We start from the raw sequence: 27148 nt of genomic DNA on the forward strand, positions 1-27148 counted from the left end.
ATTACATCTACTTTGAGGGCTGTGAGGATTATAGGCTATCTACAAATAGCACATGAAACACTTTGTGCTCAGTTTATAAAATGGACGCTGATGTTACCCAGGCACCTAGAGAACTTTGCAAATGCTATAAATAAAATCAGAATTCCGAGCAAATGCAACTAATAGGTATACACTCAGCTGAAATAGGCATGTCATTTCTTTTAACCCAGTGCCCTTGCCTCCTTGCCCTGTATAGGGAACTCTGCACCTTAAAAATCCTGGGAAAGGCAGATCCTGTCTCTTCATAAAGAAGCTGAAAACACTAGGAAGTGGTTTCACAGCATTCCTGGAAGCGAAACCTAATAAGCTCAGCCAATCAGACGCACCCACTTGAGATGTTTGCATCTAGAGGTAGTGACGTCATGCAACAGGAGCAGGAGATCTTGTTGAGGGACACAGAAGAAGCGTTGACATCCATTTTCAGGTGCAGCAATGATGCCACTACAAACTGTGATGTTCGGTGTTGGGCATCAGTGGCTTCAGTGGTCCTTGCCAGTACAAGGCTGTGACAAAAATTTGCCTGATGTGCAGCTCCTTTATCCTGACTTTTTCCAAACCTGGTACTCCAGACTTCCCAACATTTCTGGAGAGTACCCAATACCTTTTCAATAAGTTACTACTCTGCTTAAATCAACCGAAGTTCCCTTCTGTTGATTGTAGCTAAGGCTGGTAGAGAAATTGGTGGCAAGCAGTGGGGTGCTGGGAATGGAGCCCTGAGTGTGGCACTGGCTGAATGCAGGTAAGGTAGTGGGGACTCCGCTATTCCTCCCCGCGCATAGCCATGAAGACTGGCTACCACCTGAACATGGCGCCCGGAGGTAAGCTTGCAGACTGGGTTTCCCAACTGGGAATTGGTGATACATGTTACACAGGATATCTTGGGATACGTGTCTGTAAAGGCTCTCGTATTAGGAAGAATTGAGGGTGTTGGATGGTGTCAGCTATGTCTTATGGTGTCCGATAGGATATTGAGAAAAAATAGATTTAAGTTGCAAGTGGCAGGTTTTGTTTTTCTCGGAACACCAACCCCTAAAGTGGCTGTCTTAAAAACAGAGAAGACAAGGAGGTATGGCTTTGCCATTTGAACTCGGTGAAAAGGATTAAGAGGCGCAAACTTCCAGTTAGAAAATAAATAAGTCGTGGGAAAGAAAAACACAGCATAGGGAAGACAGTCAATAACAACTTAACAACTGCATGGTGGCAGACAGTAACTCCACTTCCCGTGGTGAGCATTTCATAACGTATATAATTGTCCAATCACTATGTTGTACATCTGAAATGAGTGTCTGTCAGCTACACTTCAAGTTTTTTTATGAAAACTTCTTTCTACCTGTGGTCTACCAGCTAAAATGGCTAAAAACCTGATAATACACTGCCTTGCAGGACTGTGAAATTAAAATGATCTATTCCCAGGGTGCCTGGGTGGCTTAGTCAGTTAAACATCCAACTTCGGCTTAGGTCATCATCTCAAAGTCTGTGGGTTGGAGCCCATGTGGGACTCTGTGCTGACAGCTGGGAGCCTGGAGACTGCTTCGGATTCTGTGTCTCCCTCTCTCTCTCTCTCTCTCAAAAAATAAATAAACATTTAAAGAAATTTTTTTTTAAATTCTCTACTCCAAATTAAAGCTTTCCAACCGAGGCAGAGACTGCAGAGATGAGGCAGGAAAAAAGACTGGAGCAGAAGACAGGCCTGATCACCCAGGTCTTACTTGTGAACTTCCAGTAAATCTCATCCACAGGACTGAGAGTTAAATATGCCCAATGTGAAGAAGCAGCTGGAATGAAAGCAGCCTGTGTTTAGGTTAGATTATTGCTTTGAAATATCCTTTACGCTGGACACAAGAGTGATCAGGCAAAGCACGGAGGCAGATAGCAAGCAGACAGAAAAGTGAACCCCCAAAGGTGATGTCTGAATAAGAGCTCTGGCTGTGGTTTCTACTCTGTGGAATTAACCAGACGCGAGTAAACAAAATACCCACTAAGTTTCTAAAGCCTCTGTAGTACCCACAATGCTCTGGTTGCAGCCAACATCTTGTGATAGTTTCACTCTTCAAAGCAATCACAAGCTGTCTGAATTTGTACCTACGATAAATAAACTGCTGAAGATTTGCACCTCACAGAAAGGGCATTCCTTTTCCTACTGCCATCGCGGATGTGCCCACAGAGAACAGTGGACAGAACATTCTTTTGTAGTCCAGAACCAGGGTGTCAGAACGGATGCCAGGGCATGGAGCTTGTACTCGTACTGTCCAGCGTGTGCTTTGAACCAATGACCACTGGGTGCTATTTTCGTTCTCCCCTCTTCTCCAATGAGTATTTACTATTGTTTTTATTTCTACTATTGTATATGAGATAATATTGCGAAGGGTGTGAGTGACTTAACTTTTAACTGGAGATTTCTGGACCCAGAGGAAGATATCACTGAGAAATATTGAACTTGGAGCCAGATGCAAATCTGAACGAAGCTCTGAGTTTGCTCCCTTTGGGAAGGGGGTGACTGCATTTCATGTAGACATTCACCCTTTTGAATTCGGGTGTACTCATGTGAAGAAGTTAGTTAGCTAAAGGAGTGTGGGGACATATTGTTACTTGGTTCTTTGGCATCTAACCCTCCTGTGCCATTTCCTAAAAGACCCAGATATTTAGTCCTCCTTCAAACTACCCAAGCATATTTGAGTCAGTCTTAGCCAACCCATATCAAACTTGCCAGTGGAACCCAGAGCATAGCATTCCCCCAGTAAATATTGTTATTGGTTTGGAGATGGGCACAAGTCCTAAGTAGACCCAATTAATGTAGAGGAAGTTCTTTTTTTAAAAAAAGAAATTGTTTTTAATGTTTATTGTCGAGAGAGAGAGAGAGAGAGAGAGAGCAAGTGTGAGTTGGGGAGGGGCACAGAAAAGAGGGAGACACAGAATCTGAACCAGGCTCAGGCTCTGAGCCACCCAGGTGCCCCCATAAGGGAAGTTCTTTATGGCCCATGGTGTGGGAGAGGTTCTTTCTCCTGGTCCCCACCCGCATGCTCCTTGTTCCCTCCACCATATTCCTTCAGTTAGGAGCCATCTTGCAACCTTCAGAGAAGCCCACTCATAAACACGTGGAGAAAGGCAACATGAGGAAAAGAGCAGAGCAATTGAGGCAGAGCCACCATCATACTGTACCTGAGGCCTACGTTATCTCTGGACTTGTTGTTACTTGAGATAATAAAGTTCCTTCTTGTCTACGACAATCCAAATTAAGATTTCTGTTCATCTTCAGCCCAAAGCCTCATGCTACACTGACCATGTGGAAAGTTAAAGTTTTCAGCTAGAAACTATTTGTCTCAAAGCCTGGGATGAAAGAGTATTAAACCAGTACAAAGAGCCCCTGGCTCCTAAACCAAGAGTTATCCAAAAAATGGTAGCCATCAGGTGGTTCACTGACAAATAAGCTCAGGGCAATAATTTTATATTTCTCCTCTATAACTTGACATGTGGAAAATGTTATTGCTTTTCCTCCAGGCATAGCACTGCTATAAAGTTTACTTTTTAAATGAATGTGTCTATGTAAAAAGGAATCAATTTAAAGAAAAAAATTATCTAAATGATAATACAAGTTGTCTTAGTTTCCTGGGACTGCTATAACCAAGTGTCACACAGTAGGTGGCTTAAAACAACAGAAATTTCTTCTTTCACAGTTCTGAAGGCCAGAAGTCCAAAATCAAGCTGTATGTCGGCAGGGCCAGGTTCCCACTGAAGTGTCTAGAGGAGGGTCCTTCTTGACTTTTTCAGCTCCTATTGGTGTCCAGAATCCCTAGCATTCCTTGGCTTATAGAGGCATCACCCCCAATCTCAGCTTCCATCCTCCTGTGGCCTTCTCCTATGTGCCCGTGACCCTATGTCTGTCTTCTTATAAGGGCTTCAGTCATTGGATTGGGGCCCACCTGACTCCAGTATGACCTCATCTTCACTAGATTCTATCTGCAATGACCCTATTCAAATAAGGTCAAGTTCATAGTTATTCGAGGTTAATTTATCATATAGAGGCCACTCATTTGGGACAACATTTTTCTGAGCATCCATCTAATCATTGATGTTTTCAATTGGAACTTAATTCTATTATTTCAGGCTAAAATTACCCATCATTGTACTCTGGTGGGTCTTTCATTACCATGGGCACTATTTCCCAGTACCTGGCATTAGCCTCTGATTTCCTTAGTCCTTGGGTGTCCCTCCTCACAGGAAGACAAAGGGCTTATAATTTGAGACTTGAATTAATTATAGAAAGTAATTATTACATGCTGTACCTCAAAGAGGCTGATCTGCGATTAACTTCTTGGCAGAAATGGGGGAAGTGAATTTAGGAAGAGTAATTTTTCATTTGGAAGATAGCAATCGGAATGGTCACTATTTAAAATTGAGAAAGAAAGTCTGGGGTGAAAAAAATAATAAATCTTTCAAATGGTTTCATGAAATCTTGGGAGCTTTAAATATTAGGAAGGTTTTCCTGTCCCATTTGTTGAAGTAATAAAGTGTGAAGAAATTTTAAATCTGATTAGCTACGCCTGTCTAGCATTAATCTACGGTCTGAAAGGAAAGAAAAAAAAATTCAAAACTTCAATCACTGTTCGTTCCTGTGTTTAATCAGTTAAAAAATATTCTCCAAGGCTGTTCAGAAAACAGTGGTGTTAAGGTACTCTGAAAAATCATTCAGGAACCCACGGGCTAGTGACTAAGGCAAATGCATTTTTCTGAGTATTGTCAAAAGCTGTTTTCTCTTCACAATGTAAGTTCAGATGCTTCTAGGCTATTTGTGAACCACCTGGTGTTCACAGACCAATGCAGGAATGCAGAAAGCTGTTTCCATGGTGATGAGACTTTCCTCCTGGCAACCACCCCTCCCCCACTTCCATCTTTCTCCACTATCAGGAGTTTACATAGGATTTCTGGAAAGAGTGGGGATGAATATACAGCAAGCATGTTGTGGTTTTTCCAAGTGCAGCTACTGTGTATCCGTAAGTAGTGGATGAGTCTCCTCTGCCCACATGGGGAGATGGTCACTCTAACCTATCAGGATCCAACCAAAATCTTCTCACATTTGAAATCACTCCATCAATAACGTTTTATTTAACATCTCATTACGTGAACAGACACTTCTCTATAGTGGGGCTCAGCACCCATGGCCCAAAGTCTAAATCCAGCCTGCCACATGTGTTTGTAAATAAAGTTTTATTGGAAGATGGTCACGTTCAGTCGTTTGCATATTATCTATGGCTGCTTTCACTTTCCAATGGCAGAGGTGAGTAGTTGACAGAAGTGACAGAGACAGCATGGTCCATAAGCCTAAAAGCATTTTCTATCTATCTGGCCCTCTACAAAAAAAAAATTTGTCACTTCCTGCCTTAAAGGAGGTGGAGTCAAAATCTAGTAAGGAGGACTGCAAGGTATAGAAATAGGCACAATGTGCTATCATAAATACAGAGAGCTAAATGAATGCTACTAGGAATCTACACGGACTACCAAGGACAGAGTGGACTGGGGAGAATCTCTAGAAAAGACGAGACTGAAAGATAGGAAGCCTTGGGATATACAAATCTGGGGCCAGGGGAAGAGGCATGCTCCATAGAAAGCGGCGAGCACGCAGAGAACGGTGAAGGAAATGCTACCTGGTGTCCTGACACGCGGAAAATCCATCAACACTGGAAAGAACCATGCAGACATGAAGTGTTGCTCTCACAGTGAGCACAAGTTCATAACAGCAGAAGGAGAGAGTGTGTGACTAGCAGGAGGTGAGGTTGGGGCCCAAGATATACAAGCTCCTGAAAGTTATACAAAGAAAATGATCTTAACCTGTAGGGAATGTAAACTCACCACACTGGAAGCTGATCTGATGAGATCTTTGTTAAAAGGAAATTCAGGAAATCCAACGAAGGATGAACTACAGAGCAAGGAAGTAGAAAGAGAGGGAACCCGGTTACTATCTGTCACCTATGTCCTGCTTACCATGTGCCAGTCACTACGCTAAACTCTTCACATACGTGAACTCACTCACTGCCCCTAACAACCCTATGAAGTAGGTACAATCATGATTCCCTCTTTATAGATGACAAATCTGTGGCTAAGAGAGGTTAAGTAACTTGCTCAAAGTCCGACAGGTGGAAATGTGTAGAGCCAGGACGTAAATCTAGGTGATGTGGCTCCAGAGTCCAGCTTCTTCTGTAATCAGTCATGAGATTGTCACAAGAGTGTGAAAGGGAGGTGGTAAGAATTCACTCAGACCTGTTGCCATGGCACACACAAGGTACTCCATAAATACATTTGATGAGGAAATGCTGAACAAAAGAAAAGAAGAAAAAGGAAATGACAAGGACAAAGTGTATTTTGCGGGGGGTAGGGGATTGGGGGGGGGGTGAATATAAAATATAGGAAGGAGAGGGCGATGTCAAAGATAATTCTAATAGTTCTCCTTAGGATGGCTGGAAGAATGAGAGAATTCACACACAGACACAAAATAGAAGTGAAAATCAGTTCTGGGGAAAAGGTGATAAATTCAATTTGAGATTAAACAGGTAATGAATTTGATGAGATGGCAGAGGATCCAAGCAGAGAAACACCAAGAAGCCCTTAAAGGTCTGGGAGCAGGATTTAGGAAAGAGCTTGAGTCGGAACAACGAAGTTGGTGGTTGGGCTTTGCAGAAGTGATGGAGGGGACAGGATGTCTTTCTCACACTGATGGGAAAAATGAAGTGATCTTCACTCATGACATGCACAATAAATAAAACAAAGGAAACCATTAGACGATGACAGGTGGCAAAATTGGCCTCGTGAAAAGAATGTAGGGCTGGCTCTAGAAGAAACTGGGAAATAGAGGAGAATATTCATTTATTTAATGCCTATTACGTGTCAGGTGTCTGACATTGCACTTGGTGATGACTATGAGTCTGAAACAGGTGGTGTATCTCCCCTTGAGAGCGGAGGAAACAGAGAGGATAAATGAATTACAGAAGGACACAAGCCAGAAAGTGAGAGAGTCAGGATTTAAGCCCAGGTCCTCCACTCCAAAGCCCACACTCTAAATACTACCCAACTGTACAAGGGTCCTTCCTCGTATTTCCCAAAGTTCCCTCAGACCCTCAGCACCATCTGATAGGATATAATTCCATAAATTTTTCCAGGATCCTTGTATCCTGTGAAAGGATAAATTGCTAGTAACTGCTTATAGAGCCACCTCTCCAAGAGGTGTTATCACTAAAATGCTAATTTCAGACCAGTTGTTAGGGAGAACTCTGGATGAATGTACTAATGTTCCTAAGTCTTTGAAAAGCCACTGAAATGTTTCTCCCTAGTTGTTCTCATTTCCGGTTTCTGCCAGGGCAGCACCTCCCCGAAGCATGGTGTTAGGCACTGAGGACGGGATCCAGAGTTCTGCCTCTGAAAATCTGAGTCCCAGGAAGCCCTCTTCCCAAACCTCGGTGTTTGGTATAAAGACATAATAATTCATTTGGAATAACCAAGGTAAAATGCATTAGTCTGCTTTTAAATATGAATAAAAGAAACACCACTAAATGCAATAAAGATTATTTTTGAAAAGGAAAGAGCTGTCTCTTAATTGACATTATGTCTTCATTGACCTGGTTTGCATCACACATTTAAACAAAGTTTGTGGTTAAATTCCATATTAAATGTGCTTTGTGATTTTACGAATTGTCTTAAATATACCTATTCTAATTCTTTCTTTCTTCTCCGATCAGGCAGCCAATCTCACAGATGTTCTTGGAACAAATTTCTTCGTTGATACTCTCATTTTGTAGTGAAATCACATTGACTCATTGTATACCTCAAATAAATAGATTTCTTCACATAAATATCAATGTTGATACAGCTAAGGAAAGAATTAAGGCAAGCTTATCCCGAGACTAGGACTAAAAGTCTGAATGCTCAGCAGTAAAGAAATACAAGTACTGTGTCTACAGAAACTCATATTAACAATAATAGTATGTAGGTTATTCCTTCTCATAGAAAATGAAACCAAGGAGCAGCAAATAATTTCAAGCAAGCAACGCAGTGCTTCAGTTGGAAGAGCAGGTCTCCAGTTCCTTTAAAATCTCACACCTTTGCATGCTGTGGGCAAAGGGATTGAGCTTTGCAAAATTGCAAACAGCATCTGGCTTGACCTTTCCTGAATGTAATTACCCTCCAGGAGAAACAGATCCAGCAGAAAGCAAAAGCCTGCCACCCATGTTAGGAGAGAGGATCCTGGTATATCTAAGACATGACTACTAGCCCCAGCGGGAAAGTCCTCTCAGCATGACACTTAAGAATATTAATACATCTCTGACCAGTCACTAAAGCCCTTGCTGTTTAACAGCAGCTGCACTCAATGAAGTGAGCTGAGGCGGACTGAGGAAGGAGCAACAGGCTGAGTAGGAACATCATGAAAATAGCCATGAGTCCATGGAGCAAGGCATGTGCCTCGGCCAAAAACTCACCTGTCGATATTCTGCGCTTCAAATCTATGGCAACTCTAGAATACATACTCAAATTTCTGGGCCTTTTATCTCCTTTGGAAATAATTTTATTTTCTTTCCCTAATGATTGTTTCAGGTCCTAATCTCAGGTATGCCCCAAATGCACTTCTACTCTTCGTGCAAGACAATTCAGAATTCCCTCCTTGGGTGGTTTTTCCTGATACCCCTAAGCAGCATTGTGCCATACCTTTATGTGGGTTTCTGTTGCATTCTGTGGGTTCTATAATCTTCTATCCATTCTCTCTCTGTTCTGCCGGCGTCTGCTAACTTGTCTTCACTCCTGGACTGTGAGTTCCTTAGGGCAAGCAGCTATATCCTCATCACCCAACTCAGGGCACAGGTAGCAACACCTCCTCAGGCATTCTCCAGGCCCTGGGACCAACCACTCTCCCCTCCCGTGGTGGGTTGAATAGTGTCCCTCTAACAATTTATATACCCCTAAAACTCAGAATGTGACCTAAGTTGGAAAAGGGATCTTTGCAGATGTACTTAAAGTAAGAATTGAAATAAGACTTTAACGTGTTGAAATGGGCCCTATGGTATCCACATAAGAAATAGAAAAGGACAAACAGGGGAGAATGCCACGTGAAGACAGAAACAGAAATTGGAGTCACACTGCCACAAGCCAAGGAACATCAGAAGACACCAGAAGCTGGAATAGACAAGAAAGGATCCTCCCTTAGAGCCATCAGAGGGAGTGTGACCCTGCCAACACTTTGATTTTGGATTTCTGGCCTCCAGAAGCATGAGAGAATACATTTCTGTTATTTTAAGCCACCAAATTTGTGGTAATTTGTTACAGCAGCCAAAGGAAGCTAATAGACTTCCTTTCTCTGGAAACTGGCTTCCAACCAATCCATATGGTTTTAGATTCTGGGAAGCCATGTTGGGACTACAAGATTCAGTTCCCTCACCTCACCCCAGGGTCCTCACAGAGCTGCACACATAGTGAAGCTGGGCCAGCAATACTCCTTTCCTGGGAGTTTGGGGGACAAAAAGAGAGAAATGTTCTTTTCCCATTCTTCTATCTCATTCAAGTTTCTACCCAAAGGCTATCAGCTCACAGACCCATTCCCAACATCCTATCTATAACATTCTTCTTCTTATGACTCTAGATCTCTATTCACATGATTTTATTTTGTAGTCTTTATCTCCATATGGCATTATATTATTTATGTGCTTGTTTTTTTCTTTTTGTTCTTCTGACCTCCCTCCTAAGAGTGTAACGTCTATGAGTCTGATTGCTTGACTACTATACTCCTGGTCCTAGGACTCAGCCTTGCACCCAGCAGCTCTGCAGTGAGACAGATGAGGTTGACCTAAAGAGAGAAATCAAGGGGAGAGAGGAAGCACAAGTTTTCTATCAGAGTACTCATTCCCTGTTTCAATTCCTTCTAAGGCATGGCCATATTTCTGCCTTAACTTCTGAGAAACACTCTGATAAAATATGCCCTTCTAAACTTAAGCTAGTTGGTTTACACTTCTTGTATCTATGCAAGAAACCAAAAGAGACCTAACTAATATACCATGGCACTTAGTAAGAGCTTCAGCACCTCAGAGGAGTAAATAACAGAATGAAAAATGGAATGATAAATGTATAATTTAATTGATTAAGTCTTTCTGGCTCCTAACAGGAATAATCTTACAAGTAAGTAAGGTGATTTGAGAATTGTAGGATGTATTTACCTCCTTCAGAATTTATCTTCTTACCACCAACTTGAGTGCCTGAAATCCTATCACTACAGATTTTAGAAATACTCCTTTCAAATATAAATATTCCTAGAAGAAGCAAACCTTTAGCCAGTGACTATTTTAACATCTTGGAAAGCTCTTCTGAATGATATATAGTCACCTTAATGAAGGAAAAAGAAAGGGATGACAGACCTGGGAAATGGCAGGATAGCAAAGATGAATTTCCACCACTTTTCTAGCATGGAGCTGGTCTTGCACTCCTGGGAAATTATGGATTCTATACTCAAGGAAGACTGATTGCACTGATGGCCCAATGAATGGCCTCTCTGGATCTTGCTTTTATAATGTGATTCTGCAACTCCTCCCATCAAGGGGCTGGGTCTGTTTCCATACTGTTTGAATCTAAGCTGTTCTGTGACTTGCTCTAACCAAAAGAATGTGACAGAAGTGACATTGTACCCAGGCCTTACGAGGTCTTTCTGCTTCCACTGTTTCCTGGAAACCTGCCATTTCCATGAAAACAAGCCCAGCCCACACTGCTGAACAATGAGACAAGTGCCTATCCAACCAATCCTCTTTGCCAGCAGAAAGTAAGTGAGGCCAGCACCCAGCTGGTCTGCCCGCTATTTACAGACACATGATGAAGTCCATCCAATCTAATGCCAAGCTGACCATACCCATGGGTAAACAAATGTTTATTGTTCTAATCCATTGATTTTTGGAATAGCTTATTACACAGTAATGACTAAATGACAAAATACCAGTCTACCCCGGAAACCCCAAATCTGAGAACATGTTGCTTTCTAAAACCATCTGGAAGCTTTAGATTCTGAAACCACTTTCTCTGAGAGAATTTATACTTGAAGGCTGGGTTTTCAGGTTCGACCCCTACCTTCTACTGACCCTTCAACAGCACAATATTACCAAGTGTAATGGTTTCTAAGGAACCTTCATTTAGTTTCTCACTTGGATGTCAGGAACACAGCTCCCTTCACCACATTTGGGACCCTCACCTTCTCTAGCACCTACCACTCACACTGACATTGACGTTTGCACCTGGGACAGAGGACTCAGCTGGGAACTGATTGTTCTAGAAAAATGTATACAAAAAGAGTTCTAGAAAAGTGAGAATAGAGCAGAAGGCAGTGAGCAATGGACACAGGGGACTAGAGATGGAGCCAAAATTGGGCCTAGAGATGGGGCATGATGAGGAATCTCAACAGAAACTGGGAGAGCCAAGTGGTGGAGGTTGGGCTAGTGGGGAGTGAATAATAGCAATGAGATCACATTTGTCTCCCCCTTTTTCTTGTTTCCTTCATTACCATGTCTAAAAGGGACAAAAGGACAGACAAAAAAGCAACACATCTTCCTTCCCCCCTTTCCTTCTTTCCTGTGCCTGCTGTGGGTTGGAAAGGAGCCCCAGTGTCTGTCTGGGTAGAAACAGCTGCTTCTGCCCCCTACCTCCTCCCTCTGTCCTGTCCTGACCCCTCCTTATTACACTATCACTACCTATGGTAAGAGGTAGAACGTGGGGACTGTCTGGGCATGGCATAGGTAGGATTCCTCTAGTTTGGTGACCAGCCTGTCAGTCATGGATGAAAGCTGTGGGGAGTCAGACTTTCATGGCGGGACAGAGAGATCTTCAACCTGCCAAACCAATGAGGACCACTATCTTCTGGAGACCTGGTGTGTGTCAGCTGGAGAAAACAGGGCAGTCAGTGATACTTGTGACGAATGGAAGAGTTTTATTTGCTTGTTTGTTTGTTTTTAAGGCAAGAAAGGAATCTACAATCATCATCAGGAGCCTGTTCTAATAAATGTCCTGGCAGGATAATTTTTTTTTAAATAATGTTGTGTGATTTTTCCCCTGCATTTCACTTTGGGCCTCTTTACAGGGCAAAGGGGCTCCAAAGCAGATGTTGCTTATAAAAACAACTATAGTTTTCCTAAAGCTTCAGCCATTAAAAATATTATGCTTCCCTGTGGTCCTGGAAGGAAAAGAAGTAAAAAAAAGGAGAATGGGAGGCAAGGGAGAAACGGGGTCAAATCTGTAGATCTGGTGATGAGTAGACCCACCCTCTCCCTGACTCCCCCCACCCTGGGAAGGGGCAAGAACAGAGTGGATGCACAGGATGCACCCCAAAGTGGTGAACCCAGGCAGAAGTGGTCCAGCCTCAGCAAAGATTCCCACATCCCCTGGGTCAAAACCCAAAGCCAAGATTTGGGGACTAGTAAGGACCTCAGCAATGAGAATATCAGCAGAAATCATGCTGCACTGGAGGGTAGCATTCCTTCAGTTCATCAGGCTCCATGAATTCTGATGTGACAGTGAGAGAGGAAGCAACCTCAATACTAACAAAGGGGATGGGGTGGGGTCTCTGATGTGGATGTATTCAATTAAGATCAAGAAATGGATGGGGTGCCTGGGCGGCTCATTCGGTTAAGTGTCTGACTTTGGCCAGGTCATGATCTTGTGGTCTATGAGTTTGAGCCCCAAGTTGGGCTCTGTGCTGGCAGCTCAGAGCCTGGAGCCTGCTTCAGATTCTGTCTCCCTCTCTCTTTCCCCCTACCCCGCTCACACCTCTCTCTCTCTCAAAAGTAAATAAACATTAAAAAAATAAATAAAAGATCAAGAAATGGCTTTATCATGCACACCTTAGTCGGATCGTGGTTCATACCACTTCACTTGGAGATGTACCATACCTAACACATCACTGAATGTGTGAGTGAGCTCCTAATCCTGTTTTCTTAGTTCCTTTTGAATCAGAACAAACTTGTTAGCCTCCTATTCCATACACCTTTCAGACAGATATCCTGCCTCTATAGTTCTACTATATCTTAGAGGTTTGCTATAGGGGTCAACTCAGTGCATGCCTCTTCCATCATCAAGGAGAAATGAGACAACAAGCATGTGAGAAACAAAGGGCAAACAAACGCAGTACAAGTTTTTGAATTTGTAGAGATGAAGGAGATTGTCTTCATTGCATCTCAGGATTCTCTATGTCACGCTCAAAGTCACTGATTGCTTTTTACCAAAAGAAAACTTTTGTCCGAAACTATATTAGATGCCCTTTTGAAGTATGTGTATTTCTTCTCCCCTTGTCATTTCCTAATAAGATTAATGAAACAAGATAAGGCATTCAAAGAACCTAGCACAGGAGAGGAGCTCGGTAAATTATGTTGTGTTTTTCTATCTTTATAAGACAGAAATACTCATGCATCAAACTTCTGGTATCTTAAGGTGAAATCAGTGCAGAAAAAGCCTCAGCCCATTCCATGCTAACCCTTGCCTGCAGCTCATTATAGGAGCAAGTTAACAGCCCACTTTGTAGGCAGTAGGTTGTCAGGAAGCAAAAAGGCCTGGACACAGAGAAAAGAAGCAAAAAGAAAAGAGGCATTTTCTCAAATCCATGGAAACTGGAGACTTACATAAATTTCAATATACAATTTGCCATTGCTACAGACTCATATACTATTTTCAGCTTTATTTTGCTTTTGCTTTAAAAAAAAAAAAAAAGCCATCTTGCAGCTGCCAAAATTGGGACATCCATCCACCTGCCACCTTCACCTGCACTCAGACACCCTTGTGATTCTGTCACCGTTCCCCAGACTCAAAGTCCATCTCTGTAGCTCATGCCTCATGTTGCTGTGGACGGTAACTGATGGTGACCCTTTCCTGTGCACCTGATTTCAATGAGGGCATTAAAAATGGAAAACCATCACCCACGTGTCACTGAATCTCTTCAAGGGAGGGTAAGAACGTGGCAGTTCTGATGATGTAGAGCAGAGTGGCTTTTAATTCCCAGATTTTCATGAATAGAAACTACAGTTGTATCTGTATCTTGAAAATAACATCAAAGGGGAGAGGAAAGTGGTAAATTTTCACCCTGACTTTTGGTTACTGAAAATCTTAAACTACAACCCACTCTGCACACTGGCCTCCAGATATCACATAACACACGCTTGGCAATCATTTTTTAGGTCTCTCCATATACTTCATTATGGCAGCCAGTATCCTTTACTTTTAAGGGAGTGGGATTTAGGCAGTGGTACATTGCAGTTGGCTTAGAGCCAATAGCATGAATCTCTTCCCAAATCTGCATTCTGGGTTGTCACATTGGGTGGCTTCAAATCAGCCACATTGGGCCTATTTACATAACAGAAAATGGCAAATGTCACAAAATAGGGCTTTTTTTTTTTTTTAAAGATAGATGGTTCTTAAACACTAATTATCAACACAGCACTGGTTTAAGGAAATGAATGGGAGCAATCATGAGGGTACCAGATGCTTAAGCAGAAGAAAGAATTGATGCTGTTGGAGATGGAAAAATGGCAGATATGAGGTTCATAAAAAAGGGGGCCCAGGGCAAAGAATACCACCACCTACTTTACCATTTTTCTTGAACTGTCAGCTAATGATGCCCCACCCCAGATTGTAAGGTCCTCCCTGTTCCATATTTACTTAGCACATTCATTCACATATGCTCACCATCAACTTGAAATTTCTTATCAACCATCTCCAAAGATACTCTTAAAAGCCACAGATTTTATTTTCTGAAGTTGTGTTCAGATAAAACTTGCATATCACACATGAAATAATCTTTCCAGAATATAATACCCCCTACTTGCAAACTGATTAAAATTTTTGATGAAAAAATCTCCATACATTTTTTTTTTTTTACTTTTTATTTTTTTCCTGTTGAATGTAAGGAAACTTCATCTTTGTGTTGAACTGCTGGTTTTCAAGTAGAAACCCAATGCCCACCTGTATGTTATTTTGATGGCTAAATTAATTAAATTCTTGAGATAGTGAAAGACAATGAACTGCCTATAGGGAATCAGTGTTTCATGCTCTTCACCACTTTAACTGCAAAGGGCAACCTAATCTATACTTGAGGTGACAGATATGACTTCTAAATTATTTATTTTTCTTCCCTTGTTTACTACAAAAGAAAAGGTTTTGCGATTCTGGAAAAAGGAAGTGAACAATACAGGAAATTATATGTCTGTAAGTTAATATTGGCTCAAAGTTGGGCTCTCAATCAAATCTTATCTACAGAACTGATTTGGTCAAAAAAAACCACACAGAACACATTTATTATGATCTTTGGGTCTGATTTCAATTTGGCTATGAAGGGGAAGCAAAGACTAAATGAACTATCAGACTAATGACATTTTTATTTGGTGGCCAAGAGCAAATAAAGTTATTTTTTAATGAAATTACCTTCTTTAAAGGACACCTCTTTATAGGATAATGATGAAAGTGGAAGGTTTCTTATCTCTAAGGGGAAGATATTTAATAACATTAAAATTTAACTCTATTTCACCTCTACAGACTCTAAAATGTAATGTGGTAGATTGCATTAATGGCCCAAATTCTTCATTCATCCATATAGCTATGACCTTTCCCAGGAGACTGCAATTGTGCAAAAATGTGTATTTCCTGACCCCTTGACTCCAAGTTCAGTCATGTGTCCTGCCAATAAGTAAAGTATGAAAAAGTCTTACATGCTTCCACTTGCTCTCTTGAGCTTCTGTCATCACCAAGAGGGAGAATGCCTGTGCTAGTCTATATCTCAGTAGGAGGATTAAAATTACATTAAACAGAGCTTCACCAGATAAGTTATTCTAGCCAAGCCAAGCTTAGAACAGAACCATCGGCCAACCCACAGACACATTGGCAGGCCCAGCCAAGATGAGCCAAGCCTCAGTTCCCAAGTATATAAGCTATAACAATATATGGCTATTATAAGCTGTGGAGTTTAAAAAGTGGTTGGTTACACAAAATAGCTAAATCATATATATATATAACATTACTCCCTTTCACAGTTTGTTCTTGAAGAGTGAAGAGTTTTACATACATAAAGGATTTCCTGTTCAACATGCAAGTAATTGTCACTATCAGACATTTCTACTTCATAACTATAAACGTGGAACACTTTAAGAATCAACATTATTATATTAATCTATCAAGTCTTTGAATTAGTTCAATACCAGAAACATTGACCAAACTACCAATATAATTATGTCCTAGGTCCTGGGAACACAGAATTGACAAAGAGCTCTGAGTTAGAGCTCATGGTCTATGTCAGGGAGGAAAACCTTTTCTCTGCCCTTCAAGATTCTTCTAGCTGTTCTAAGAATTAGACATGAGACAGATTATTGGGAGGGGAAAAAAAACCCCAAAGTTTAATTACATGCACAGAGTGGCTCAATAATAAAATTGAGACCCCAACAAAGGTCAAAGCAGGCATCTTCTATACTTTTTTTAGACAAACAATAAATATGTGAGGAATGACAGGATAAAGAAAACTTATGTTTGGGAGCTTTAGTTAGTAAGGAATTCTAAATAGAATTTGGGCTGGGGTAGTAAATTAGTACTTAGTAACTAAATTTGTCTGTATAGCCTTGTCAGCTCTGAATTCCCTATCTCTGCTGATAAGAATGTCTCTTTACCTCCTGGTACAGGGAGGGTACCTTTCACATGGGAGATTTATTTCCTGATTTCTCGAGACAAAGAGAAGTCAGAGTATTCTTACATTGGCTATTTCTTAAGCAAAGTTAATTCAAAATAATCAATATGCGAAAGTGGTACATTTTGGGGCAATCCTTCCCTTGGCCCCCACATCTATCAAGGGCCTGATGATGCCAAGACAAACAGCCAGAGTCCCTGCCGAGTGCTTTCCTAAAACCAGATGTATTTAGTTCTGATTTCTTTTATTGGAAGCACCAGTTTGTAAGCACTTTCTTCATTTAAGGAGAGCTGAGTCTTACAAGGGGCTTCAAAGATTCTGATACTATGTAATATTTGAAGATTTTAGTCACATAAGAAGTTGAAATTGAGAACCAAGGGGATATCTTAAATTCTAGAAGAAAGCTCAGGAAGCAATCAGTATGTTTTTATATTGAAGGTGCTATGATTGGACTTTTTTCAGCTAAGAATAAATTTTCACCAAGCTCTCTACTTTCTCCATAGCTGCTGGAAGTTTTTTCTTCCCAATTTCCCCTGAGTGCCAGGGCTCAATAAGTGAGAAGAGAGAAACTGACATTAATCCAGTAGCTGTGGAGTGATTTTGGTGAACAAATATGAAAGAAGATCAGTTTTTTAAATCTTTCTCAGCTAATTTTCTGAATATAACATATAAATATGCTTTTTATACTCTAAATTCATAGTAATTACATCAGTGAAAAAATCACAATCTTAACCATTTCAGGTTAATCTTCTCTCATAGATAAGCCTTGCAAATATGGTTTTTAAATTCTTTTCTATTAAGAATTTCTATATTCTGGGGTGCCTGGGTGGCTCACTCAGTTGAGCATTCAGCTTTGGCTCAGGTCATGATCTCATGGTTCATGGGCTCAGGCCCGCTTCAGGCCCTGTGCTGACAGCTCAGAGCCTGGAGCCTGCTTCAGATTCTGTCTCCCTCTCTCTCTGCTCCTCCCCTACTCACCCTCTGTCTCTCTCTCAGAAATAAAGATAAAAAAAAAATTTCTATAGTCTAAGTCTACATAAATCTCAGGTTTTGTGAGTGTTGTTTATGGTTTATTTATTTGTAAAAACTATGGATGATTATTTTGATGGGGAAATGTAAATAAAATAATAATGATTACAAATGGTTCAAAGTACTTTACATGTCTAAACTCATTTAATTGTTACAACTTTGTAAAATAGCTGTTATTATTATCCCTACTTTATAGAAAAGGAAATGGGCACAGAATGGTTTAGTGAGTTGCCCAAGGTCACAGAGCTAATAACTGGTAAAACCAGAATTTAAAAGCAGGAAATCCTCCAAAGCCTTTGCTTAGACCGCCAAAATAGACATCTCCCCTCCACCACCAAATAAATGGCTGCCTGACCCCCTCCCCTGCTGCATACTCTTTTTATCCATTCGGATTGACTCACTGACACCAAAAATTTGGGAAAGAGGGGTGTCTTTTACGTGAAACACTGTGTGCTAGGCCCTGGAAATACTCCATAAATAAGGAACAGTATTTGCCTTCTTTGGGCTTGTATCCTAGTGAAAAAAGTAACTAAATAAAAGAGCAGTTAAAATAATGTGTAAAAAATATAATCTAGTCAAAGGATTAGAAAGACCTCCCAGAGAAAGTAGCTTTTAAATTGAGATCTAGGGGCACCTGTTTGGCTCAGTCAGTTAAGCGGCTCACTTCGGCTCAGGTCATGATCTGGTGGTTTGTGAGTTCGAGCCCTGCATCAGGCTCTCTGCTGTCAGTGTAGAGCCCACTTCGAAGTCTATGTCCCCGTCTCTCTCTGCCCCTCCCCAACTAGTGCTTGCTCTCTTTCTCTCAAAAAAAAAAAAAATTAATTAATTAAAAAAAATTAATAAATTGAGTCTAAAAGATGCATAAGGGTTAGCCAACGAGTAGAGGAAATATCATTACCAAAGGCCAACAACAAGAGAGCACCCAAGAGCAGTGGAGTGTGCCTGAAGTTTATAGAAAGGAACGGAAGCAAATGACAAGAGGGTTGGGATTTATATTGAGGAAAACAGAAAATCATTAAAGAGTTTAAGGAAAGGAGTCAAATGGTTAGATCCACATTTTGAAAACACAATAATGTGAGATGTATTTGAGGCAGAGTGGCTTGTGCCCCTATAATTACCAGCTCAGAAGAGTTCCCATTGGATACCTAGAGGGTATTATGTGAAATAAGCCAGACAGAGAAAGACAAATACCTTATGATTTCATGTCTATGTGGAATCTAAAAATCAAAATAGACTCATAGATAGAACAATCTGGGGGTTGCCAGAGGGGAGGGGGGAGATGGGCAAAACACAGGAAGGAGATTAAAAGGACAAACTTCCAGTTATAAAAGAAATAAGACACAATGTACAGCATAGGGAATACAGTTAATAATAATATAACAACTTTGTATGGTGACAGATGGTAGCTAGATTTATCCAGGTGATCACTTCACATGTATATCAATGTTGAATCACTGTTCTACACCTAAAACTAATATAATACTGTATATCAACTATATTTCAACTCATACCAATGTAAACCTGTGGAGAGTCTTCTAGCAAAGACCCACAACTCCATTCTCCGTAACAGTTTTGTCTGCTCTGGTTCTTCCCATCTTAAAAAAACCTCCATCCTTGAGGAACCCAGGTTTCATCCCATTTCCCTGCCTTACTTCACTTCTCATTCTACTCCAATTAGGGTTCAATCCCTTTCTTCCACCCAAACCACTCTCATCAAGGTCACGGGTAGCAGCGGCCCTTGCTAATCCAAGAGTCCCTCGCCTGTGGTTATCTGTGCACGCTTCTCAGCAGGAGTCCATACCTGGGACCACGCCCATCTCTGAGAGCGCTTCATTCTCGTGGCTTCTGTGACAGCCCCACCTGCACATTTTATTCCCATCTTGCCTCACTAACTTCTCTTCCGGGGGTTCCTTTGCTGGCTCCTTTTCTTTACCAGGCTCAAATTCCAATTGTTGGCACAGGGACTCTTTGCTGGCTTCTCTTCTTCATCCTCACCCTCTTTCAGGCTGATCTCATTACGGACCCGCAGTTTCAATGCCAGCTAACTGTAGGTGACCCTCAACTGGATATAGCCAACCCTGACATCTCCCGAATCTTCATATTGCACTGGGCCCCACACAGTCCCATTCTCGGTGCAGGGTGCTGAATTCATTCAACAACAAGGGAAGGAATAATGGATCTGTGGTGTCGCATTTTCTATCTGTAACTTTCTCAGAGAGCATTTGTTAATTTCACACATCCTCCAACATGCAGATTCAGAGGGAGATAAAGACCTTCAGAAGAAAATCACAATTGTTTGCCAGGGGGAAAGTCCACTGTATTAAAACAGTAATTCAGAAAGCAGTTGCATAATTTTCTTGCTCTTTTAATCTTTAGAATTTTATCACAACTATAATTATGCTTACCAGAAGACGGAATGCAGATAAACTGACTAGGGATGACCTAGTTAATTTTTTTAATCACTTGCTTTCTGATCCTAATAAATGCTTCTAGCCTTTATTCTGTAATTTGTCCTTCCTTAAAATAATAATAAAGAACTCCTTCTATTTTAAGATATAATAAAAATTTTAAATTTCTCCAAGGCCTTCTGAAGCCTTAGTTTTCTGCCTCTGGACCTTGGAATGGCATTAAAGCCACAAATTGACCATCACCTGCTTCCACCAAAATTCTTTACTAATTTCACACTCTTCTTTACCTTGTAAAATGTTAAATATTGAAAATTCCAACTTTTAATGGACTTTGCTTCGTGATTTTCTTCTATCCTTACACTTACTATGATGATTCAATAGTATCTCTTTCTCTGTTGCCCTTTTTAATAGCTATGCTATTATTGTCTCCTTCCTTCTTGTGGCCTTGAACTATAGGTCAAGGAAAGAGACTGCATTTAGAAAGAGAGAGACCTAGTTTCTAACCTTGGCTGTGCTATTAATCAACCATGTAAGCTTAATATATAGAATTCTGAGTATTTTCTTTTGATGAAGAAATTGAGATCCATGGTGTTAAACTATTTGCCCAATTAGAAAATTCTAAAGGAACAAAATAAATTGAAGACATTGTTATTTTCAATCCTCATTCTGTAAACCGATTAATTGTGGCTTTTATTTCCATACTTTTTAAGTGATAAAATTTGCTGGATTCCTAAATGTGAGATCTAATTCTCCAGGTTTAATAAACGAGGGAGTTCCAAACTTCTCTTGTACCAGACTGAAACAGAGAAACTAAAGGGATCCCATGAAAAACTACTTTTTTGCTTTTTCTCTGGCTTCTATTAATAGTACCCACACCCTGTGTTACACACGCCTTACAGAACAGGTAATATATGTCCTTGTAAAAGCCAAGGATTTAATGATTTCTTTGGAGTGTTCCAGCACAACAGATAACATCTAAGGAGTGACTGAGGGGTCACCATGCAAGTTTTCCAAGATCACTGACTCATCAAGACCCCTGGCTCCAGGGCTTCTAGAAAACACCTAAACACATGTGTGTGTTCCTGGCTTACTGAGAAGCCGCTGCACCGAACCACCATCCTCGAAACCCCAGGCCCCAAGCAAAGAAAGAGACACACTCCTCTTTACTTTCTGAATTTCCCAGATGCTCCGTCTGTATCTACACTCTATATCTTTAATAAACTCTGCTCTCACTTCCTCTCAGCTCACATTTGACTTCTATCCTGCATGAAGTCAAGGACCCTCTTGGCTTGTCCTGTGGGACCTCCCCTCTGGGTCCTCATACACAGCCAGCCCGCATCAAGACCTAGCAACAAAAGTTTCCTCTCCTGAGGGGAGGAGCTGGCCTCCATTGCCAGCTAGGGAGATGAGCCCTTGGATTGAAGAGTGCCTGCATGCTTGCTGATGAAGAATCTCACTTTTTCTATGAGTCATGCAAGCTAATAAGCATCTCCAGACTGTGTATTTTGTTTGAACCCTACTTAAGACTAAAGTTGCTGATCAGTTGGGCACATGATCAAGCAAGTGTTAAAGAATTCCTGTGAACACACCTTCCACTTCTAGTACAAGCTGTCCCTGCCTTAAGCATGTATGGTGTTTCTTAATAAAGCCACTTTCGTTCTCTGCTGCTTTGATCCCACCTCCTCAATATTCGGAATGTAAACCGGACTGTGGCTTTGAGGGGTTGGCCAGAGATGATAGTGAGATAAGGCAAGGCTGAATAAGGCAAAGTTGCCTCTGGGCAAAGTCTTTCGTCCCTGAAACTCGTCCATGACTTTTTCCCTTCCAGAGCAAAGTGCTCCCTGTCTCTTGGAGCCCACTGAGGGTTATACAGCTGCTGGCTGCCCTCCGACCCTCCTGCCCATTACATCAAATTGCCATTCTTTCTACACTCCCCACCACTGAAAACCCCAAATTACATTCCTGAATCTCAGCGAGGTGGTAAAGAATTTAATCGTATTGACTTACATCACTTGTTCATTCATTCATTCACCTTGCATTTCTTGAGATAGATATCCCATAACAGGTGTCATTTGACTTGCATTTTTTACCTTTATATCAGATATTGAATGGTACAGTGACATAGAAAGATGTGTGTCAATGATATTTGCAAACTACCTAAGGAGATATATAAATAGCTAGATATAGATATATAAATAAATATTTTATATATAGATATATATATATCTATATATAGTATAATATATATTTATATATAGATATATTTATATATAGATATATATATTTTTATATATATATAATATTTATATATAGATATATATAGATATATATAGATTTTATTTATATAGATATACAAATAAATATTTATATAGATATATAAATAAAGTCCCAAACCTAAGTGATTACCCAAGTGTCAACTTCAGTGATTTTCAGTTGGTAAAATTTTAAACTGGTGTTTGAAGGTCATGGGAAGCAGGAGGGGGGAGCTGATGGTGGAATCTTACCCTTTAGATTACTCTCCTTATAATCAGAAAGATTATAGAGGGGAGGGAATAGAGGGAAAAGTGTTCATAAATCAATTTCCTTCCTTTCCTTCCCCTACAGAGAGTTTAGAGTTTCACCACATCCCTTTAAACCACTAGGTACTTTGCCGCTATAACTGAGGGGACAGCCCTAGAATCAATGATATGGAGTAAGTTGGCCTCGATAGGTGGTTTAGAGGAAGTGAATTCTCTGTATGGTAGTAACTGGATCATTCTTATCTTTGTGTCCCCAGCATTGTGTAAAATCAATCACTGAAGAAATGGTGCTCTACTGGAGGAACTATTTAGACATAATCAGCTGTAGAATAGTCCTTTCTGACCCCCATAGCACGGTCTGCAATAGCTCCAAGTGCCATGTTTTTGCCCCTTATTGAAAATGGATGACTCTCATTACAGAAGGGCATGCACAACTCTGCCTTATGTTCTGTTACTTTCTGCCTTGCCCCAGCTACCGAAAGCCTAGAGCAGAGGCACCACCACCAACCAAAAAGCGTATAAACCATCGTACCTGGGACCCTTGACTATGGACCCAGAATAAGTGTAGCATCTCCAAGGCTCCCTTTTCCTTTATTCAGCAAGCCCCGCATAGAGCCAGGGTCGGTCCTGTACAAGAAGGGGAGTTATGGTCGTTCCCACAAGCAGATTTCCACTGCTGTGGAGGTTACTTGCAGCTCAGTCATGACACATTCCATTGTCAACTATATGTGATTACAACAGTAAACCCCTTTCACATTTTCTCAGTTTCATTATGTATTGGTTATCCATCATTACTTTTTTTTTCAAGGAAATATTGGTTTTAGCTCAGTTAAGAATGTTGGCAATACCTCATTTTTTAGAGAAAAATCTATAGAGAAGGCAGAAGCTGTCATAAAAGAAGTGCATTGTTAAGGACAAAAAAAAGTGTGCTGTTTAAGAACAAGTGTTACGTTTATGTTTAAAGCTTTGTATTGGCACTTGACACCCATCTATCAACCAATGCATCTAAACAATTTGGACAAAGAGTCTAAGAAAGTGTAATTGCAATCGTGCCAAAAATATTTACTTTTGTATTTTTTGGCAACACCGTTTTAGATCACATTCCTATATATTTTCATTTACTCATGAGCTGCCAGATTCTATTCAAGTAGCAAGTAGCTATTCGATCAGCCAAAAAACCCCAAAATTTCCATATCATATCAGGCAAGATGAGATACTGACCTTTTTGTGCCTGTTTATTACAACCTTCCTGTACCTTCAAACAAAAACATGACTTAAAAGACATCTGTCTAGTCAAAGTTTAAGGTTCACATGTTAAGTCATTTTGGTAAAGCTGGAGAGGAAATGGGTTCCTAAAATACAATAAATAGTCTGATTGAAGATTTTGAGTCTGAACTTTTGATCAGGTGGCCTTGCCTGAGTGACAGTCTGCCAATTTCAAGAGGAGTAGCCACTCCATGGCTGGGGCAATTTCTGCTACTTCAAAAGCCTTACAAGTAATAGAGATACCTGAATGATTGCAACGGAGCCCTCAAATCATCAGGACCTGGTTATGAGGTGTCTAGCTCCTTTTTTTCTTGTAGCATCTGAATAAATGCAAATATTCTGAACTTTGGAACCAGAACTCTTAACTCTAATATATGAAACGGGAAGATCGTTTTTTAAACTATTTGCCTCTGAAATTCAAGAAAGTCCAAGCATCTACTTTGTACTAGTTTTCCTTCTAACATGTCCTATCTCTCTTCATAGTGTGCTTTTGTAAAGGTGTATTAAAAACCTACAAATTACAATATTAAGACTTCACAATCAAAAGAGACACTAGACTACGTTTTTGTTTTGTTTTTTGTTTTTTTTTTAATGTTTATTTGTGAGAGAGAGGGAGAGACAGAGACAGAGACAGAGACAGTGCAAGCAGGGGAGGGGCAGAGACAGAGAGGCACAGAATCAGAAGCAGGCTCCAGTGTCAGCACAGAGACCAATGTGGGGCTCAAACTCACGAGCTGCGAGATCATGACCTGAGCCGAAGTCAGAGGCTTAATCAACTGAGCCACCCAGGCGCCGTTAGACCATGGTTTTAAGATCTACTATTGCTAGGAATAAATGAAATCTTATAGATATTTTTAAAGACTCTCCCACCCACCACCAAAATTCTGTAACCAGCATTAACTATTACAACTTAATATAGCTCAAGAGGAAATTTTGCTTAAGATAGATGGCGCATCAACTACAGAAGTAATAAGGCTATGTAAACTATGTTCCCATGCAAAGGACAACAACCAATCAGCAAAAGGCTTTTGAATATCTATGGGCAAAATACTGTCTTCAGTGCTGTGAAGCAGTTCAACGCTAAGTACATTTCAAAACTGAATAACATCTCCAGGGGCTTTGAATCCCATGTGAATGATAAGAGAACCAATTTATAAGATAAATTTAGAAAACAGAGAGGTGGGTTGATGCTTTTGGTCTCATCAGGCCTGGATATCTTATCTAAAAAATTAGGGTAATAATGCCTATTCCATGGGATCCTTGAGAGAATTGTGTCAGATAAGTGTCTATAAAATGTCTAGGGAAATATTTGGCACTTAATGGACATTCATTCAATGACAGTTGGGCTCATGGCTGGTGGTGGTGTTGCTGCCTTTGCTACTGCCCTTCTTGCTGCTGATGTTAATAAATCACCCTGAAGAGAGCAATCAGGAAACTCCTGTTTTGTACATGATGGGATTTAAGGGACAGATTATATTCAAATTCTAAATCAATGGGAATAAACGTAGATGTGTGCTAACGTCCTTTTTGAAAGAGAGTAGAGGCTTAACTGACTGAGCCACCCAGGCTACCCTATATCCAGCAATAGCACTGCTAGGAATTTACCCAAGGGATACAGGAGTGCTGATGCATAGGGGCACTTGTACCCCAACGTTTCTAGCAGCACTTTAAACAATAGCCAAATTATGGGAAGAGCCCAAATGGCCACCAGCTGATGAATGGATAAAGAAACTGTGGTTTATATACACAATGGAATACTACGTGGCAATGAGAAAGAATGACCTCATGCCATTTGCAGCCACGTGGATGGAACTGGAAGGTATTATGCTGAGTGAAATAAGTCATACAGAGAAAGACAGATACCATATGTTTTCACTCTTAGTAGATCCTGAGGAACTTAACAGAAGACCACAAGGGAAGGGAAGGAAAAAAAAAAAAAGTTAGAGAGGGAGGGAGCCAAACCATAAGACTTTTAAAAACTGAGAATAAACTGAGGGTTGATGGGGGGTGGGAGGGAGGGGGGGTGGGGGATGGGCATTGAGGAGGGCACCTGTTGGGAGGAGCACTGGGTGTTGTATGGAAACCAATTTGACAATAAATTTCATATTAAAAAAGAAAAGAAAAGAGAGTAGAGGGATGGGAAAACCCAGCAGAAGCCACCTGGGACTTCCTTCTAAGTCTGCCCTAGGAGAGACCACACAGCCAGGGCCTGCAGAGATTCATCAGGGATTTGGGGTCAGGAGGGATCTCTCTTCACAATGCCATGTTTCTTCTTGTTATCTCAGGAATGGAAAGGCCTAAAAGAAGAATAACAAGACAAGTCGTTTCCTAACTAACACAACTCCGAAAATAACTCACCCACATTCCCCTAAAGTGAAGCCCAAAACACTAGGATGGGAAGGGGGTGGGGAAACAAACTGGGCCTCTGTCTTTCCCAATGTCTCTCCCTTTACCTCTGTTTTTCCCTTTCCTTTTTTTCACTCAGAAAAATCTTTCTGTACTGCAATCCCCAGACTTTTGAGGTCCAAAATGACTAACCCGTATCCCAGCCCCTACAGTCAAATGCTCCAGAAAGTGGAAAATCTGGGGGGGTATGGCTTACTATCATGTAGGGGAAAAGTAAAACTTTTCCATATACCCTCTTAGGTTTGTGAATGAGGGCACTGCAAATTAAACTGACAAAAGACAGATTAACAGATGAAGGGACGTAGAAATTTTATTTGATGTTAATTTTTACAGGACGTGGAGTTCTTCCTAGAGAAGAAGTGAAGACCCAAAGAAGTAGGTCTGAGAGTTTATATACCATTTTTAACAAAGAGCAATAAACTATGGAGACGTGGCAAGACAAAGGAAAAGGGATTTTAGGTGTCCAGTGGCTACAAACTGAAAGATAAATATATGTGGAAAATCAATGGAAGATAAGGACTATCTTGGCAAAGTTTGTTACACAGATCCATCTCGGTGCCAACTTTCCCTCTTCATGGCCATAAAACTTTCCTTGGAGAAGAGATTTATGGCAATCGTCATTTCTCAGGTGTCTCTGCTTTCAGTCAAATGAGGGAAGTTCTGGGATGGCATCTTTCTGCATCTGTTGAATCTCAAGTGAGTTCAGCTCAAAATAACTCCTATGCCAAAGTGGCATATCTGGGGGTGGCCTATCATAAGGCCCTTCAATTACAATGACAATTGTTAAAAAGAAACAGACCCCAAATGGAGTC

At 40.8% G+C, this 27148-nt stretch overlaps 1 protein-coding gene across 1 annotated transcript in view; it reads left to right on the forward strand.

Moving 5' to 3' along the window:
• The first annotated feature begins 820 nt into the window (after positions 1–820).
• Positions 821–27148, forward strand: part of SMLR1 (small leucine rich protein 1) — a 110368-nt gene continuing 84040 nt past the window's right edge. The window contains 1 exon segment of the mRNA XM_042940418.1: positions 821–857. Coding sequence (XP_042796352.1) covers positions 821–857 — 37 coding nt within the window.

Source organism: Panthera leo, chromosome B2, assembly GCF_018350215.1.
Source record: "Panthera leo isolate Ple1 chromosome B2, P.leo_Ple1_pat1.1, whole genome shotgun sequence".
NCBI lineage: Eukaryota > Metazoa > Chordata > Mammalia > Carnivora > Felidae > Panthera > Panthera leo.